At 38.1% G+C, this 21,030-nt stretch overlaps 1 protein-coding gene across 1 annotated transcript in view; it reads right to left on the reverse strand.

Annotated features, from left to right (window-relative positions):
* STON1 (stonin 1) overlaps positions 1-21,030 on the reverse strand; it is a 129,525-nt gene that overhangs the window by 36,005 nt on the left and 72,490 nt on the right. Inside the window, exon 5 of the mRNA XM_027113162.1 lies at positions 20,760-20,883. Within this exon, the coding sequence (XP_026968963.1) occupies positions 20,760-20,883 (124 nt within the window). The remainder of the gene's footprint in view (positions 1-20,759; positions 20,884-21,030) is intronic.

A 21,030-nucleotide genomic window follows, 5' to 3' on the forward strand; every position in this document is an offset into this window, starting at 1 on the left:
AAAGTAGTATTTGTTAAAGTGGCATGTTTCCAACCAACTATTCTTTGAGCAAAAAAATGTAACCCAACATAAACCATTCCAAATCGTATAGGTTCAAAAAAAATTTCAATTCACCAATTCAACCTGCAATAAACCTATAATTTCATATATCTTTCCTTTATTATCACCAATTTTCTATGCTAACTATCCCTTCATTTATCATACATCTAAAAGATTGACCTGAGAGATACCAAGATGGTGGAGTAGAAGGACGTGCCCTCACTCCCTCTTGCGAGAACACCAGAATCACAACTAGCTGCTGGACAATCATCGACAAGAAGAGATTGGAACTCACCAAAAAAGACACCCCATATCCACAGACAAAGAAGAAGCCACCATGAGACGGTAGGAGGGGCGCAATCACAATAAAATCAAATCCCATAACTGCTGGGTGGGTGACTCACAGACTGCAGAACACTTATAGCACAGAAGTCCACCCACTGGAGTGAAGGTTCTGAGCCCCACGTCAGGCTTCCCAACCTGGGGGTCTGGCAATGAGAGGCGGAATTCCTAGAGAATCAGACTTTGAAGCCTAGTGGGAATTGACTGCAGGACTTCGACAGGACTGGGGGAAACAGAGACCCCACTCTTGTAGGGCACACACAAAGCAGGGAGCGCATCAGGACCCAGAGGAAGGAGCAGTGACCCCAGGGAAGACTGAACCAGACCTACCTGCTAATGTTGGAGGGTCTCCTGCAGAGGAGGGGGGTGGCTGTGGCTCACCGTGGGGACAAGGACACTGGTAGCAGATGTTCTGGGAAGTACTCCTTGGTGAGGGCCCTCCAAGAGTCTGTCATTAGCCCCACCAAAGAGCCCAGGTAGGCTCCACTGTTGGGTTGCCTCAAGCCAAACAACCAACAGGGAGGGAACCCAGCCCCACTCATCAACAGTCAAGCAGATTAAACTTTTACTGAGCTTTGCCCACCAGAGCAACAGTCAGCTCTACCCCACAACTAGTCCCTCCCATCAGGAAACTTACACAAGCCTCTTAGATAGCCTCATCCATCAGAGGGCAGACAGCAGAAGCAAAAAGAACTACAACCCTGCAGCCTGTGGAACAAAAACCACATTCAGAGAAAGACAGACAGGGCTTCCCTGGTGGCACAGTGGTTGAGAGTCTGCCTGCCGATGCAGGGGAAACAGCTTCGTATCCCGGTCTGGGAGGATCCCACATGCCATGGAGCGGCTGGGCCCATGAGCCATGGCCACTGCGCCTGCGTGTCTGGAGCCTGTGCTCCACAACGGGAGGAGCCACAACAGTGAGAGGCCCGCGTACCACCAAAAAAAAAAAAAAAAGACAGACAAGATAAAAAGGGAGAGGGATAGGTACCAGATGAAGGAACAAGACAAAACCCCAGAAAAACAACTAAATGAAGTGGAGACAAGCAACCATCCAGAAAAAGAATTCAGAATAACGATAGTGAAGATGATCCAGGACCTCGGAAAAAGAATGGAGGCAAAGATTGAGAAGATGCAAGAAATGTTTAACAAAGACCTAGAAGAATTAAAGAACAAACACACAGAGATGAACAATACAATAACTGAAATGAAAGCTACACTAGAAGGAATCAACAGCAGAATATCTGAGGCAGAAGAACGGGTAAGTGACCTGGAAGACAGAATGGTGGAATTCACTGCCTCGGAACAGAATAAAGAAAAAAGAATGAAAAGAAATGAAGACAGCCTAAGAGACAACATTAAACGCAACAACATTCGCATAACAGGGGTCCCAGAAGGAGAAGAGAGAGAGAAAGGACCCGAGAATATATCTGAAGAGATTACAGTCAAAAACTTCCCTAACATGGGAAAGGAAATAGCCACCCAAGTCCAGGAAGCGCAGCGAGTCCCATACAGGATAAACCCAAGGAGAAACATGCTGAAACACATAGTAATCAAATTGACAAAAATTAAAGACAAAGAAAAATTATTGAAAGCAGCAAGGGAAAAACAACAAATAACATACAAGGGAATCTCCATAAGGTTAACAGCTGATTTCTTAGTACAAACTCTACAACCCAGAAGGGAGTGGCATGATATACTTAAAGTGATGAAAGGGAAAACCTACAACCAAGATTACTCTACCCGGCAAGGATCTCATTCAGATTTGACGGAGAAATCAAAAGCTGTACAGACAAGCAAAAGCTAAGAAAATTCAGCACCACCAAACGAGCTCTAAAACAAATGCTAAAGGAACTTCTCTAAGTGGGAAACACAAGAGAACAAAAGGACCTACAAAAACAAAAACAAAACAATTAAGAAAATGGTCATAGGTACATACATGTCAATAATTACCTTAAACATGAATGGATTAAATGCTCCAATCAAAAGACATAGGCTTACTGAATGGATACAAAAAGAGAACCATATATATGCTGTCTACAAGAGACTCACTTCAGACCTAGGGACACAACAGACTGAAAGTGAGGGGATGGAAAAGGATATTCCATGCAAATGGAAATCAAAAGAAAGCTGGAGTAGCTATACTTATATGAGATAAAATAGACTTTAAAATAAAGAATGTTACAAGAGACAAGGAAGGACACTACATAATGATCAAGGGATCAATCCAAGGAGAAGATATAACAATTATAAACATATATGCACCCAACATAGGAGCATCTCAATACATAAGGCCACTGCTAACAGCTATAAAAGAGGAAATCGACAGTAACACAATAGTGGGGGACTTTAACACCTCACTTACAACAATGGACAGATCATCCAAACAGAAAATTAATAAGGAAACACAGCTTTAAATGACACATAGACCTGATAGATTTAATTGATATTTATAGGACATTCCATCCAAAAAGTGCAGATTACACTTTCCTCTCAAGTGCGGATGGAACATTCTCCGGGACAGATCACATCTTGGGTCACAAACTAAGCCTCAGTAAAGTTAAGAAAATTGAACTCATATCAAGCATCTTTACTGACCACAACGCTATGAGATTAGAAATCAATTACAGGGAAAAAAACATAAAAACACAAACACATGGAGGCTAAACAATACATTACTAAATAAACAAGAGATCACTGAAACAACTGAAGAGGAAATCAAAAAATACCTAGAGACAAATGACAATGAAAACACGACGATCCAAAACCTATGGGATGCAGCAAAAGCAGTTCTAAGAGGGAAGTTTATAGCAATACGAGGCTACTTCAAGAAACAAGAAAAATCTCAAATAAACAATCTAACGTTAAACCTAAAGGAACTAGAGAAAGAAGAACAAACAAAACCCAAAGTTAGCAGAAGGAAAGAAATCATCAAGATCAGAGCAGAAATAAATGAAATAGAAACAAAGAAAACAATAGCAAAGATCAATAAAACTAAAAGCTGGTTCTTTGAGAAGATAAACAAAATTGATAAACCATTAGCCAGACACATCAAGAAAAAGAGGGAGAGGTCTCAAATCACTAAAATTAGAAATGAACAAGGAGAAGTTACAACAGAAACCGCAGAAATACAAAGCATCCTAAGAGACTACTACAAGCAACTCTATGCCAATCAAATGGACAACCTGGAAGAAATGGACAAATTCTTACAAAGGTATAACCATCCAAGACTGAACCAGGAAGAAATAGAAAGTATGAACAGACCAATCACAAGTAATGAAATTGAAACTGTGATTAAAAATCTTCCAACAAACTAAAGTCCAGGACCAGATGGCTTCACAGATGAATTCTATGAAATATTTAGAGAAGAGCTAACACCCATCCTTCTCAAACTCTTCCAAAAAATCGCAGAGGAAGGAACACTCCCAAACTCATTCTATGAGGCCACCATCACTCTGATACCAAAACCAGACAAAGATACTACAAAAAAAGAAAATTACAGACCAATATCACTGATGAATATACATGCAAAAATACTCAACAAAAAACTAGCCAACAGACTCCAACAACACATAAAAAGGATCATACACCATGATCAAGTGGGATTTACCCAGGGATGCAAGGATTCTTCAATATATGCAAATCAATCAATGTGATATTAACAAATTGAAGAAGGAAAACCATATGATCATCTCAATAGATGCAGAAAACGCTTCTAACAAAATTCAACACCCATTTATGATAAAAACCATCCAGAAAGTAGGCATAGAGGGAACTTACCTAAACATAATAAAGGCCATATATGACAAACCCACAGCAAACCTCATTCTCAATGGTGAAAAACTGAAAGCATTTCCTCTAAGATCAGGAACAAGACAAGGATGTCCACTCTCACCACTATTATTCAACATAGTTTTGGAAGTCCTAGTCATGGCAATCAGAGAAGAAAAAGAAATAAAAGGAATACAAATTGGAAGAGAAGAAGTAAAACTGTCACAGTTTGCAGATGACATGATACTATACATAAAGAATCCTAAAAAGGCCACTAGAAAACTACTAGAGCTAATCAATGAATTTGGTAAAGTAGCAGGACACAAAATTAATGCACAGAAATCTCTTGCATTCCTATACACTAATGATGAAAACTCTGAAAGAGAAATTAAGGGAACACTCCCATTTACCATTGCAACAAAAAGAATAAAATACCTAGCAATAAACCCTCCTAGGGAAACAAAAGACCTGTATGCAGAAAACTATAAGACACTGATGAACGAAAGTAAAGATGATACCAACAGATGGAGAGATATACCATGTTCTTGGATTGGAAAAGTCAATATTGTGAAAATGACTACACTACCCAAAGCAATATACAGATTCAATGCAATCTCTATCAAATTACCAATGGCATTTTTTACAGAATTAGAACAAATAATCCTAAAATTTGTATGGAGACATGAAAGACCCCGAATAGCAAAAGCAGTCTTGTGGGGAAAAAAAACGGAGCTGGAGGAATCAGACTCCCTGACTTCAGACTATACTACAAAGCTACAGTAATCAAGACAATATGGTAATGGCACAAAAACAGAAACATAGATCAATGGAACAAGATAGAAAGCCCAGAGATAAACCCACGCACCTATGGTCAACTAATCTATGACAAAGGAGGCAAGGATATACAATGGAGAAAAGACAGTCTCTTCAATAAGTGGTGCTGGGAAAACTGGACAGCTACATGTGAAAGAATGAAATTAGAATACTCCCTAACACCATACACAAAAATAAACTCAAAATGGATAAGAGACCTAAATGTAAGACCGGACACTATAAAACTCTTAGAGGAAAACATAGGAAGAACACTCTTTGACATAAATCACAGCAAGATCTTTTTTGATCCACCTCTTAGAGCAATGGAAATAAAAAAAAAAATAAACAAATGGGACCTAATGAAACTTAAAAGCTTTTGCACAGCAAAGGAAACCATAAACAAGACGAAAAGACAACCCTCAGAATGGGAGAAAATATTTGCAAACAAATCTACGGACAAAGGATTAATCTCCAAAATATATAAACAGCTCATGCAGCTCAATATTAAACAAACAACCCAATCCAACAATGGGCAGAAGACCTAAATAGACATTTCTCCAAAGAAGACATACAGATGGCCAAGAAGAACATGAAAAGCTGTTCAACATCCCTAATTATTAGAGAAATGCAAATCAAAACGACAATGAGGTATCACTTCACACCAGTTAGGATGGGCATCATCAGAAAACCTACAAATAACAAATGCTGGAGAGGGTGTGGAGAAAAGGGAACCCTCTTGCACTGTTGGTGGGAATGTAAATTGATACAGCCACTATGGAGAACAGTATGGAGGTTCCTTAAAAAACTAAAAATAGAATTACCATATGATCCAGCAATCCCACTACTGGGCATATACCCAGAGAAAACCATAATTCAAAAAGACACATGCACCCCAATGTTCACTGCAGCACTATTTACAATAGCCAAGTCATGGAAGCAACCTAAATGCCCATCGACAGATGCATGGATAAAGAAGATGTGGTACATATAACAATGGAATATTACTCAGCCCTAAAAAGGAACAAAATTGGGTCATTTGTAGTGACGTGGATGGATCTAGAGACTGTCATACAGACTGAAGTAAGTCAGAAAAACAAATATCGTATATGAACGCATGCATGTGGAACCTAGAAAAATGGTACAGATGAACCAGTATGCAGGGCAGAAGTTGAGACACAGATGTAGAGAACAAATGTATGGACACCAAGGGGGGAAAGCCGCGGGGCGGGTGGGGATGGTGGTGTGCTGAATTGGGTGATTGGGATTGACATGTATACACTGATGTTTATAAAACTGATCATTAATAAGAACCTGCTATATAACAAAATAAATAAAATAAAATTCAAAAGTTAAAAAAAACAGGGCTTCCCTGGTGGCGCAGTGGTTGAGAGTCCGCCTGCTGATGCAGGGGACACAGGTTCGTGCCCCAGTCCGGGAAGATCCCACATGCCGTGGAGGGGCTGGGCCCGTGAGCCATGGCCGCTGAGCCTGCGCGTCCAGAGCCTGTGCTCCGCAACAGGAGAGGCCACAACAGTGAGAGGCCCACGTACAGGAAAAAAAAAAAATAAGTCTTAATACTACTCAGCCATAAAAAAGAACAAAATAATGTCATTTGCAGCAACATGGATGAACCTAGAGATTGTCATACTGAGTGAAGTAAGTCAGACAGAGAAAGACAAACATCATATGATATCACTTATACGTGGAATCCAAAAAAATGGTACAAATGAACTTATTTACAAAACAGAAACAGAGTCACAGATGTACAAATAAACTTATGGTTACCAGGTGGGGAAAGGGGGAGGGATAAATTGGGAGATTGGGATTGATATATACACACTACTATATATAAAATAGGTAACTAATAGGGAACTACTGCATAGCACAGGGAACTCTTCTCAATACTCTGTAATGACCTATATGGGAAAAGAATCTAAAAAAGAGTGGATAGATGTATATGTATAATTGATTCACTTTGCAGTACAGCTAAAACTAACACAATATTTTAAATCAACTATACTCCAATAAAATTTTTTTAAGTAAGTCTAAAGAACAAATAGTTACTAGAAGGATCTCAGTTGACCAATGTAACCTTAAACCTTACCTCAAGGTTCATTTTACCTACTTGAACCTGACAGAAGACCATTTTGCCTTTTAATAAAAACAAAAACATTTTAGCATGTTTATGCAGCACGTATTTACTGAATGTAATATTTTTTATGGTATTTTTTCACATATTATATTAAGAACTGTCCTAAAGACCCATTTCTGACACTAGCATGGCTCCATGATATACCACAAACAGCTCAGAAGAGCAAATTTTTTTTAACTAACGATTCTTCTCACATTAAGACAACAGGAGTGAAGCTACAAAGACTGATGGTTAATGAAGTACAAAATTATTTTTATCCTCTGTCATCTATAGCTTTACTTCTTAACCAGCATTCTTTTTGGAAAGGCTAAATTAGAACTGGAGTGGCAGGAACACAATGGTATTAGTCTTAATTAGCTGAAGTGAGAAAAGCTTAGGCTGGTACAGCATAAGCCATAGCCTGAGAGGAAACAAAAATCTGTTAACATACTGTCTGAAGCAATTAAATGAATTTCTTGAGGAAAAATAGCAACGATTCTCCCCTGTTAAATACTCAGCAATAAATCCCAAAGGATAATTCTCTCTACTCATACAAATCAAACAGAGCTAAAAGAGTTTTAAGAGTTTCTTTAGAGCCATCACAAAATTGAACTAACAAAATTTTAAAGTTTCATGTAGCTTCTACTTAATTCTGATACTAAATTCACAAGTTATATTCATCATTCATATACATTCACTAATTACCTACACCATTATATGTGCCTGAAACATACTTTTTAAAATACTCAAGATAGTGTCAATAACCAATTAAGTTTTAACTGAATACATGTTTTTACTTAAAGTGTCAGAATTTTGGTCTTCATGTATATATTCTAGAAATAGTAAATTTCATAAACAATAAGCTTTAGAATAAAGGAAGAATTTAATCCGACAAATATAATTTAAGGAGTTTTGCAGAAAAAATAGTATAGCACAACAACATTCACATTTATAAGTGTATTTTTCCCTACACACCAAAAAGTCTTTGATACATTAAGGCAGTTAATCATTTAACAATATTTGGTCCCTCTTTGAACCATACCAAATTTTAATATCCAAGTCACATTATTCAAGAGGTGCAAAAACTGGTAAATTTCTCTTTTGTGACTACTCTTTAGTATATGACTGTCTCCTGATGACCAAACTGAATATTCTAACTCAAACCACCTCAAGAAACAACAACATTGCTGAATATTTTAACAGATCCACATTCAAGAACAACAGGACATACAGTTTGTACCTGAAGTTTAGGAGTTTTAATGCTCAAAGATGAAAGCTAACAAACCTCTCAATGTTCCTGGTTCTTCCCTGTCTTCCTCCCACAATGACTGATGGCTTCATCAAAAAGACTATGTGACATGAAGACCAAAGAGCAGAAGATGATTTGAATTGCCCTAGAAATAAGGCAATTATAGACAAAGTGACTACCTGTCCCAGTGTGCTCAGGACAGTCCTAGTTTACACCTGTTATTCTGAGGTTATTATTATTATTACTATTTATTTATTTATTTATGACTGCCTTGGGTCTTTGTTGTTGCGCGCGGGCTTCCTCTAGTTGCGGCAAGTGGGGGCTACTCTTCGTTGCAGTGTGCGGGCTTCTCACTGCGGTGGCTTCTCTTGTTGCGGAGCTCGGGCTCTAGGCACATGGGCTTCGGTAGTTGTGGCATGCGGGCTCTAGAGTGCAGGCTCAGTAGTTGTGGCGCACGGGCTTAGTTGCTCCACGGCATGTGGGATCTTCTCAGACCAAGGATCAAACCCGTGTCCCATGCATTGGCAGACAGATTCTCAACCACTGTACCACCAGGGAAATCCTGAGGTTATTATTAACAGAATCCCATTTCTCTCTCAAAAGTGGATTATAGGGCTTCCCTGGTGGTGCAGCGGTTGGGAGTCCGCCTGCCGATGCAGGGGATGCGGGTTCGTGCCCCGGTCCGGGAGGATCCCACGTGCCGCGGGGTGGCTGGGCCTGTGGGCCATGGCTGCTGGACCTGTGCGTCCGGAGCTTGTGCTCCACAGCAGGAGGGGCCACAGTGGTGAGAGGCCCGCGTACCGCAAAAAAAAAAGAAAAAAAAAGAAAAGTGGATTATAAGCAAAAGACCCAGAACAGCCAATATGATATTCAAGGAGAAAATGATGAACTACTATCACTACCCAACTTCAAGACTTACTGTAAAGCTACAGTAATCAAGACAGTGTACACAAATAGATGGCAAAAAAAATAGACAAATAGATCAGTGGAACAGAACAGACAGCCAAGAAATAGATCCCCATAAATATAATCAACTGATCTTTGACAAAGGAGCATAAGCTATACGGTGGAGCAAAGACAGGCTCTTCAACAAATAGTGCTGGAACAACTGAACATCCAGTGCAAAAAAAAAAATGAACCTAGATACAGATCTTACACGCGTCACAAAAGTTAACTCAAAATGGATCACAGAGCTAAATGTAAAATGCAAAACTGTAAAACTCCTGGAAAATAACATATGAGAAAATCTACATGACTTGAGCATAGCAATGACTTTTTTAATACAACACTGAAGGAACAATCCATGAAAGACAGAACTGATAAGCTGGACTTCATTAAAATTAAAAACTGCTTTGCAAAAGACAATGTAAGGAGAATGAGGAGACAAGCCACAGTTTGGGAGAAAATATTTGCAAAAGACATACCTGATAAGGGACTGTTATCCAAAATAAAAAAAGAGACGGAGGACCTTCAAGGTGGTGGAGGAGTAAGACATGGAGATCACTTTCCTCCCCACAAATACATCAAAAATACATCTACAGTCTACCGCCATACCATCCTGAACACGCCTGATCTCGTTTGATCTCGGAAAAATACATCTACATGTGGAACAAATACTACAGAATACCTACTGAATGCTGGCAGAAGACCTCAGACTTCCCAAAAGAGCCATGTGGCTCACAGGGTCTTGGTGCTCTGGCAAGGGGTCAGGCCTGAGTCTCTGAAGTGAGAGAGCCGAGTTCAGGACACTGGACCACCACAGATATCCCGGCAAGATATCAATATAATATCAATCGGCAAGAGCTCTCCCAGAGACCTCCGTCTCAATGCTTACACCCAGCTCCACTCAACGACCAGCAAGCTCCAGTACTAGACAACCCACGCCAAACAACTAGCAAGACAGGAACACAACCCCACCCATTAGAATAGAGGCTGCCTAAAATCATATTGAGTTCACAAACATCCCCAAAACACACACCAGACGCGGTCCTGACCACCAGAAAGACAAGATCCAGCCTCATCCACCAGAACACAGGCACCAGTCCCCTCCACCAGGAAGCCGACACAACCCACTGAACCAACCTTACCCACTGGAGGCAGACACCAAAAACAATGGGAACTACGAACCTGCAGGCTGGAGACCCCAAACACACTAAGTTAGGCAAGACGGGAAGACAGAGAAATATACAGCAGATGAAGGAGCAAGGTAAAAACCCACCAGACCAAACAAATGAAGAGGAAATAGGCAGTCCACCTGAAAAAGAATTCAGAGTAATGATAGTAAAGATGATCCAAAATCTTGGAAACAGAATGGAGAAAATGTAAGAAACATTTAACAAGGACCTAGAAGAACTAAAGAGCAAACAAACAATGATGAACAACACAATAAATGAAATTTAAAATTCTCTAGAAGGAATCAATAGCAGAATAACTGAGGCAGAAGAATGGACGAGTGACCTGGAAGATCAAATAGTGGAAATAATTACCTCAGAGCAGAATAAACAAAAAAGAATGAACAGAATTGAGAACAGTCTCAGAGACCTCTGGGACAACATTAAACACATCAACATTTAAATTATAGGTGTCCCAGAAGAAGAAGAGAAAAAGAAAGGGGCTGAGAAAATATTTCAAGAGAATACAGTTGAAAACTTCCCTAATATGGGAAAAGAAATAGTCAATCAAGCCCAGGAAGCACAGACAGTTCCAAGCAGGATAAATCCAAGGAGAAACATGCCAAGACACATACTAATCGAACTATCAAAAGTTAAATACAAAGAAAAAATATTAAAAGCAGCAAGGGAAGAACAACAAATAACATACAAGGGAATCCCCATAAGGTTAACAGCTGATCTTTCAGCAGAAACTGCAAGCCAGGAGGGAGTGGCAGGACATATTTAAGTGATGAAAGGGAAAAACCTACAACCAAGATTACTCTACCCAGCAAGGATCTCATTCAAATTCGATGGAGAAATTAAAATCTTTACAGAGAAGCAAAAGCTAACAAAATCCAGCACCACAAAGCCACCTTTACAACAAATGCTAAAGGAACTTCTCTAGGCAAGAAACACAAGAGGAGGAAAGGACTTAAAATAACAAACCCCAAAAAACTAAGAAAATGGTAATAGGAACATACATATCAAGAGTTACCTTAAATGTAAATGGATTAAATGCTCCAACCAAAAGACACAGACTGGCTGAATGGATACAAAAACAAGACCCGTACATATGCTGTCTACAAGAGACCTACTTCAGACCTAGGGACACATACAGACTGAAAGTGAGGGGATGGAAAAAGATATTCCATGCAAATGGAAATCAGAAGAAAGCTCGAGTAGCAATACTCAGATAAAATAGACTTTAAAATAAAGAATGTTACAAGAGACAAGGAAGGACACTACATAATGATCAAAGGATCAATCCAAGAAGAAGATATAACAATTATAAATATACAGGCATCAAACATAGGAGCACCTCAACACATAAGGCAACTGCTAACAGCTCTAAAAGAGGAAATCGACAGTAACACAGTAATAGTGGGGGACTTTAACATCTCACTTACACCAATGGACAGATCATCCAAAATGAAAATAAATAAGGAAAGAGAAGCTTTAAATGACATATTAAACAAGATGGACTTAACTGATAATTATAGGAGAATCCATCCAAAAACGACAGAACACACTTTCTTCTCAAGTGCTCATGGAACATTCTCCAGGATAGATCATATCTTGGGTCACAAATCAACCCTTGGTAAATTTAAGAAAATTGAAATAGTATCAAGTATCTTTTCCGACCACAATGCAATGAGACTAGATATCAATTACAGGAAAAGATTTGTAAAAACTACAAACACATGGAGGCTAAACAATACATTACTTAATAACAAAGTGATCACTGAAGAAATCAAAGAGGAAATCAAAAACTACCTAGAAACAAATGACAATGGAGACACGATGACCCAAAACCTACGGGATGCAGCAAAAGCAGTTCTAAGAGGGAAGTTTATAGCGATACAATCTTACCTTAAGAAACAGGAAACATCTTAAATAAACAATCTAACCTTGCACCTAAAGCAATTAGACAAAAAAGAACAAAAAACCCCAAAGTTAGCAGAAGGAAAGAAATCATAAAGATCAGATCAGAAATAAATGAAAAAGAAATGAAGGAAACGATAGCAAAGATCAATAAAACTAAAAGCTGGTTCTTTGAGAAGATAAACAAAATTGATAAACCATTATCCAGACTCATCAAGAAAAAAATGGAGAAGACTCAAATCAATAAAATCAGAAATGAACAAGAAGTTACAACAGACACTGCAGAAATATAAAGGATCATGAGAGATTACTACAATCAACTGTATGCCAATAAAATGGACAACCTGGAAGAAATGGACAAATTCTTAGAAAAGCAAAACCTTCCAAGACAGAACCAGGAAGAAACAGAAAATATAAACAGACCAATCACAAGCAATGAAATTGAAATTGTGATTAAAAATCTTTCAACAAACAAAAGCCCAGGACCAGATGGCTTCACAGGCGAATGTTATCAAACCTTTAGAGAGGGGCTAACACCTATCGTTCTCAAACTCTTCCAAAATATAGCAGAGGGAGGAACACTCTCAAACTCATTCTATGAGGCCACCATCACCCTGATACCAAAACCAGACAAAGCTGTCACAAAGAAAACTACAGGCCAGTAACACTGATGAACACAGATGCAAAAATCCTCAACAAAATACTAGCAAACAGTATCCAACAGCACTTTAAACAGATCATACACCATGATTAAGTGGGGTTTATCCCAGGAATGCAAGGATTCTTCAATATACACAAATCAATCAATGTGATACACCATATTAACAAACTGAAGGAGAAAACCCATATGATCATCTCAATAGATGCAGAAAAAGCGTTTTACAAAATTCAACACCAATTTATGATAAAACCTCTCCAGAAAGTAGGCACAGAGGGAACTTACCTCAACATAATAAAGGCCATATATGACAAACCTGCAGCCAACATCATTCTCAATGGGGAAAAACTGAAACCATTTCCACTAAGATAAGGAACAAGACAAGGTTGCCCACTCTCACCACTATCATTCAACTTAGTTTTGGATGTTTCAGCCACAGCAATCAGAGAAGAAAAAGAAGTAAAAGGAATCCAAATAGAAAAGAAGTTGTTAAACTGTCACTGTTTGCAGATGACATGATACTATACATAGAGAATCCTAAAGATGCTACCAGAAAACTACTAGAGCTAATCAATGAATTTGGTAAAGTAGCAGGATACAAAATTAATGCACAGAAATCTCTTGCATTCCTATACACTAATGATGAAAAATCTGAAAGGGAAATTAAGGAAACACTCCCATTTACCACTGCAACAAAAAGAATAAAATATCTAGGAATAAACCTACCTAAGAAAACAAAAGACCTGTATGCAGAAAACTATAAGACACTGATGAAAGAAATTAAAGATGACACAAGCAGATGGAGACGTATACCATGCTCCTGAATTGGAAGAATCAACATTGTGAAAATGACTATCCTACTCAAAGCAATCTGCAGATTCAATGCAATCCCTATCAAATTACCAATGGCATTTTTCACAGAGGTAGAACAAAAAATTTTACAATTTGTATGGAAACACAAAAGACCCCGAATAGCCAAAGCAATCATGAGAAAGAAAAATGGAGCTGGAGGGATTAGGCTCCTGGACTTCAGACTATACTACAAAGCTACAATAATCAAGACAGTATGGTGCTGGCACAAAAAGAGAAATATCGATCCACGGAACAGGATAGAAAGCCCAGAGATAAACCCATGCACATATGGTCACCTTATCTTTGATAAAGGAGGCAAGAATATACAATGGAGAAAAGACAGCCTCTTCAATAAGTGGTGCTGGGAAAACTGGACAGCTACATGTAAAAGAATGAAATTAGAACACTTCCTAACACCATACACAAAAATAAACTCAAAATGGATTAAAGACCTATATGTACAGCCAGACACTATAAAATTCTTAAAGAAAAACATAGGCAGAACAACCTATGACATAAATCACAGCAAGATCCTTTTTGACCCACCTGCTAGAGAAATGGAAATAAAAACAAAAATAAGCAATGGGACCTAATGAAACTTAAAAGCTTTTGCACAGCAAGGGAACCATAAACAAGATGAAAAGACAAGCCTCAGAATGGGAGAAAATATTTGCAAACAAAGCAACTGACGAAGGATTAATCTCCAAAATATACAAGCAGCTCATGCAGCTCAATATCAAAAACAACCCAATTCAAAAATGGGCAGAAGACCTAAATCGACATTTCTCCAACAAAGACATACAGATTGCCAATAAACACATAAAAGGATGCTCAACATCATTAATCATTAGAGAAATACAAATCAAAACTACAATGAGGTATCACCTCACACTGGTCCGAATGGCCACCATCAAAAAATCTACAAACAAGAAATGCTGGAGAAGGTGTGGAGAAAAGGGAACCCTCTTGCACTGTTGGTGGGAATGTAACTTGATACAGCCACTATAGAGAACAGTATGGAGGTTCCTTAAAACCTAAAAATAGAACTACCATATGACCCTGCAATCCCACTACTGGGCATATACCCTAAGAAAACCATAATTCAAAAAGAGTCATGTACCACAATGTTCATTGCAGCACTATTTACAATATCCAGCACATGAAAGCAACCTACGTGTCCATCGACAGACGAATGGACGAAGAAGATGTGGCACATATATACAATGGAATGTTACTCAGCCATCAAAAGAAATTAAACAGTTATTTGTTGTGAGGTGGATGGACACAGAGTCTGTCACACAGAGTGAAGTAAGTCAGAAAGAGAAAAACAAATACCATATGCTAACACATATATACGGAATCTAAAAAAAAATGGTTCTGAAGAACCTAGGGGCAGGACAGGAATAAAGATGCAGACGTAGAGAATGGACTTGAGGACACGGGGAGGGGGAAGGGTAAGCTGGGACGAAGTGAGAGAGTGGCATGGACATATATACACTACCAGATATAAAACAGATAGCCAGGGGGAAGCAGCCGCATAGCACAGGGGGATCAGCTCGGTGCTTTGTGTCCACCTAGAGGAGTGGGATAGAGAGGGTGGGAGGGAGACTCAAGAAGGAGGATATATTGGGATATATGTGTTCGTATAGCTGATTCACTTTGTTCTACAGCAGAGACTAACACACCATTGTAAAGCAATTATACTCCAATAAAGATGTTAAAAAAAAAAGTAAAAAAAAAAGATAAATAAAAGGCAAATTTACTAAAAAAAAAAAAAACACAAAGAACTCTCAAAACTTAACAATAAGCAAACAAACCAATTAAAAAATGGGCCAAAGACCTAAATAGACACTTCACCAAAGAAGATATATATATGGCAAATAAGCATATGAAAAATATAAAAGATGCTCCATATCATATGTCATTGGGGAAATGTAAATTAAAACGAGATACCGCTACACCCCTATTGGAATGGACAAAATTCAGAACACTGATAACGGCAATATGCTGGCAAGTATGCGGAGCAACAGACTCTCATTCATTGCTGGGGAATGTAAAATGGTTCAGCCACTTTGGAAGACAGTTTGACAGTTTCTTACCAAGCTAAACATACTCTTACCATATGATCCAGCAATCACACTTCTTGGTATTTGCCCAAAGGAGCTGAAAACTTATTTCTTCACAAAAACCTGCACACAAATGTTTACAGCACTTTTATTCATAATTGCCAAAACCTGAGAGCAACCAAGATGTCATCCCTCAGTAGGTGAATGGATATATAAACTGTGGTACCTCCGGACAATGGAATATTATTCAGTGCTGAAAAGAAAGGAGCTATCAAGCCATGAAAAGACATGGAAGAAACTTAAAATCATATTACTGAACTTCCCTGGTGGCACAATGGTTAAGAATCCGTCTGCCAATGCAGGGGACACAAGTTCAAGCCCTGGTCCGGGAGGATCCCACATGCCACGGAGCAACTGGGCCCGTGCGCCAGAACTACTGAGTCTGCGCCCTGGAGCCCACAAGCCACAATTGCTGAGCCCACCATGCCACAACTGCTGAAGCCTGTGTGCCTAGAGCCTGTGCTCTGAAGCGGGAGAAGCCACCGCAATGAGAAGCCCGTGCACCGCAACGAAGAGTAGCCCCCGCTCACCGCAATTAGAGAAAACCCGGGTGCAGCAACGAAGATCCAACGCAGCCAAATATAAATAAATTTATTTTTTAAAAAATCATATTACTAACTGAAAGAAGCCAACCTGAAAAGGCTGTATACTATAGTGTTACAACTACATGACATTCTAGAAAAGGCAAAACTATGGAGACAGTAAAAAGATCAGTGGTTGCCAGGGATTGGTGTGAGGGGAACAGATGCAGAGAAGCACAGAAGGTATTTTGGGCAATGGAAATACTCTGTATGAAACTATTACAATGGAGTCAAGTCATTATAAACTTGCCCAACCCCACAGAATGTACAACACCAAAAGTGACAATGTAAACTATGGACTTTGGGTGTTTACGATGTGTCAATGCAGGTTCATCAACTGTAACAAATGTACCACTCTGGTGGGGTATGTTAACTGGAGAGGCTATGCATGAGTGGGAGCAAGGAGTATATGGGAAATCTCTGTACCCTCTCTCAAATTTGCTGTGAACCTAAAGATGTTCTAAAAAATTAAGTATTTTTTAAAAGTGGATTATAAATTATATATAATAGAATATAAGAATAGAACAGCAGTTCTCAAAGTTTAGTGTACAAACCCCTGGGGGTCCCTAAGATACTTTCAGGGTGTTCATAAGGTCAAAACTATTTTTATAATATCAAAACAATATATGCCTTTTTAATTTTTCACTAAATATTTTAAGGCGGGGGGGTGGTGCTGACATTTGCACTGATAGCACAAAGCCGTGATAAATAAAACTGAAGGCACCTTCACATGAATTAAGCTTGTAAGCACCAAACCTTACTAGTGCTCATTGTATTTATTCTCCATTGCTATTTACTCACAGTTTAAAAATAAATAAAACCAGCAACAACAGAACTGTTTCACTTAAGAAATTCCTTAATGTAACCATAAAGAATTATTTTTACTATATTTCAACCCTCAAGTATACTTGCTTTGAATATTCTGTGTGAGGAAATAGGAAGAACATATAAAGCATTTCTGTAGCATACAGAAGTACAGGGAAGTATGAGGAAATCCAATGGTGCTATTGTTTAAGTTGGGAGCTGACCTAGCTAATTTCTTTTTTCAAGAAACACTATTTTAGGGCTTCCCTGGTGGCGCAGTGGTTGAGAGTCCGCCTGCCGATGCAGGGGACGCGGGTTCGTGCCCCAGTCCGGGAAGATCCCACATGCCGCGGAGCGGCTGGGCCCGTGAGCCATGGCCGCTGAGCCTGCGCATCCGGAGCCTGTGCTCCGCAACGGGAGAGGCCACAACAGTGAGAGGTCCGCGTACCGCAAAAAAAAAAAAAAAAAAAAAAAGAAACACTATTTTACCTGAAAGAAAAACTGACAGAAACTATGGTTCATCAGACTTGGGTATTTGGCAATCTTTTGAAAATGAACTAAGTGTGCCCATCACCTCAAGGAAAACAAACTGACAGTATTTGTTTGGCAATGATAAAATTCAAGCTTTCAAGCAAAAATTAGAATTTTGAAAACTATATCCACTACAGTAAGCTTCATCGCTTTCCAATACTTAAACACTTTTCTGTGAGATATGTGGAGATATTAATATGATTTTTTATCCTGTACAATGAACAATGTGTCAAATGTATAACTCAGTGAACCAATATTTTCCACGTCACCCACGTATGTTACAAAATTACACAGGGGTTAGACAGTCATTCAAAATGCAAGATATACCAGTGAACTTTAACATCACAAAAAGTCCATTGATATGGTTTCAGATTACACTTTGCAGCTAACCTCTCAGAAACTACCACGTGTTGAGTTTTAGCATAGTACCAAATTACCTGAAAAAGCTATTAAAACACTCTTCCTTTTCCAATTATCTATCTGTGGAAGATTAGATTTTCTCCTGCCAAAACTACATATCACAACAGATTAAATTTAGAAATAGATATGAGAATCCAGCTGTCTTGTATTAAGCCAGACATTAACAAGAATTGCAGAAAAGTACAACAATACCAGTCTTCTCACTAAATATTTTTTTATTCTGGAAAAGAGTTATTTTTAATATATATTAACATACAATCATTTTTAAAATTAATAAATCAACATTTTAAAAATTTCTCAGCTTTAATTTCTAATATGGTAAATAGATACTAACAACCCACATAAAAGGAAGCACTTTGAGATTCTCAATTTTTAAGTGTAAAGAGGTCCTGAGACCAAAAAAAAAAAAAAAGTTGACAACTGAAGATATGGCAAATGACTAAACAAATGGATAATAGAGTCAAAGAAAATACAACAGGGCAAACAAATTTTAACAGTGGAGAAGACAAAGGCAAAGGACTTATTCCACTGTAGATTTAATTTGAACTTGTTATCAAGAGATAGAAAGGTTGTAGCGTATGTTTAGGCTATCTTAATCAGGCTTTTAGAAGCATACAACAAGATGATATAATTAAAAAGTACTTCAATTTTATGAGGCTGTTTACTTCAAGAATCTTATTGCAGAGAACCTAGAAATGAAGAGGGATAGGAAAAAGGCCTATAACGCAGTTTTACAGGATACATGTGCTTCCTCTTCACTTCATCATGAATGATGCAGAAAAGAAGAAGAAGAAAAACTGTCTTGTTTAAATGGAATTATTTCAATTATTCTAACCTCTAAGACAGAATTAGAAAGAAAGAAGTGCTGAGTGAAAGTCAGCTAGATATATTAGTTGCAAGACTATTTTGTGATTTAAATCACTGGTAATATTACCATCTTGAGGCAAAATCAAGTATTACAATAGTGTTCCAGCTAGTCTTTTCTTAAGAACCATGGTTTTCATAAAAGACAATCAAATATTTTACTACTCCACATTCACCACCCTCCAAGCCACTCCTAAGGAAAAAAATCTTTAAAGTTCTTTAATGAAGAAAAAAATTAAAAGAATGTTATTTAAATAGAGAAATAAAAGGGATGCCCTAATAAAACAGTAAAGTTAAAAATGAAAGCATAGCCAAAAACGGAACAATTGATGTAATTCAATGTGTCAACTTAATAATTAAAACAGCCATGGCTAACTCTTAAAGAGCAACGTTACACATTTTAAGCACAGCATTATATAAGTTGTGTTTGGTAACAACACTCATTGTTATTTTCATTTTTATACGTTATAATTGCTGTCACACTTAAATTCTCTCATTTTGTAATAGACGAGGTAGTAGCCTCCTTACTATCGATATTTTCCCCTCACCTTGACCCACAAGATTTTCATGTGAATTTTCCCAAGTATGCCATGAACAATCTAGTTTTTACTGACAATCTAATCCAAAATCTACCCTTACCTCTTGCAGACATTCATCTATTGAATTTCGGCTAAATCCAATAAAACCTACTTGTGTGTGTCTGTCTGTATCTGCACACGTCTGTATCTGGGTGTGTCCCCTGAGTCTGGATATGTCTGTTGGTGTGTGCCTCTGTGTCTGTCAGAGCATCCCTATGTGCCTGCGTCTCTGTACATCAACATGTAGATGTATACACACACACACATCAGGATAGCATAAGGATTATAAGAATCAGAGGGGAAAAAAAGAAATAAAGGCTAGAAAGATATAATAGTATTGTTTTATCTTTTAGCAGTTAGTCTTTTCCAGTTTAAATTGATAGACATAATATGGACAAATATTTCCCTTAAAAGCAGAGGTCTAGATTTAAGTCCAAGATTAAAGACAATACGCATATGGTCCATTTCTAGCCATCATTTTATATCCAAAACTGTGAAGTAGCCTGAATAACCTCCATATTCCTGTTTATACTCCATTTTGCTTCCGTTTCAATTACAGAATTACAATACATACAGATAGCAAGAGAAAGAGAAAGAATGCACAAGCTTGCAAGCACCCATCTTTCCCTCTGCTTCTTCACCAACTGGCTGGATTACTCCTTTACTAGAGCCAATCAAATCCTCTGAGATAAACAAAGGGTATTTCCAATAGCCCACAAACTATATAATTTGTTCCTATGAAGTAAGGCTTTGTCACCTTTGTGGACTATAATAGTTTTAAAAATAGTTTAAATAACCTAATTTTTTTGTCAATAATTACATGGCAGTGATGACTTATCCTGTGTTCTTTTAATAGCAATGATTTTGAAGTCCAAGCCCTCTCCCCTTAAGAACATTACCCTAATGCCAAACCACCACCAAATGAGAATTTGTTCTGCATATAGTACTAATTTACTAACTATATCCAACCTGTTGATGACTGCAATGTTTGGTGCAAGCTGTGTGGCAACTGAAGGGTGAACAAAGGCAAATGGACACCATTTCTGAAGAAGTCTTCTGTTGCTTTAGACTGCAAAACCTTTGTTTCCCAGAGCTGCAGAGAAAAACAAAATGTTTGCTCTAAAAAAAAAAAAATTAGGATATTTACTCATATTTTTTACTTTTAAATTGTCAGCTGAAGGCACAATAAATGGGTAAGTATTAAACTATAATTAAGGGGTTTGAATTTAATTTATCCATT

The sequence above is a fragment of the Aethalodelphis obliquidens genome, unplaced genomic scaffold (assembly GCF_003676395.1).
Source record: "Aethalodelphis obliquidens isolate GAN/ISIS:26980383/991018 unplaced genomic scaffold, ASM367639v1 scaffold12, whole genome shotgun sequence".
Taxonomy (NCBI): domain Eukaryota; kingdom Metazoa; phylum Chordata; class Mammalia; order Artiodactyla; family Delphinidae; genus Aethalodelphis; species Aethalodelphis obliquidens.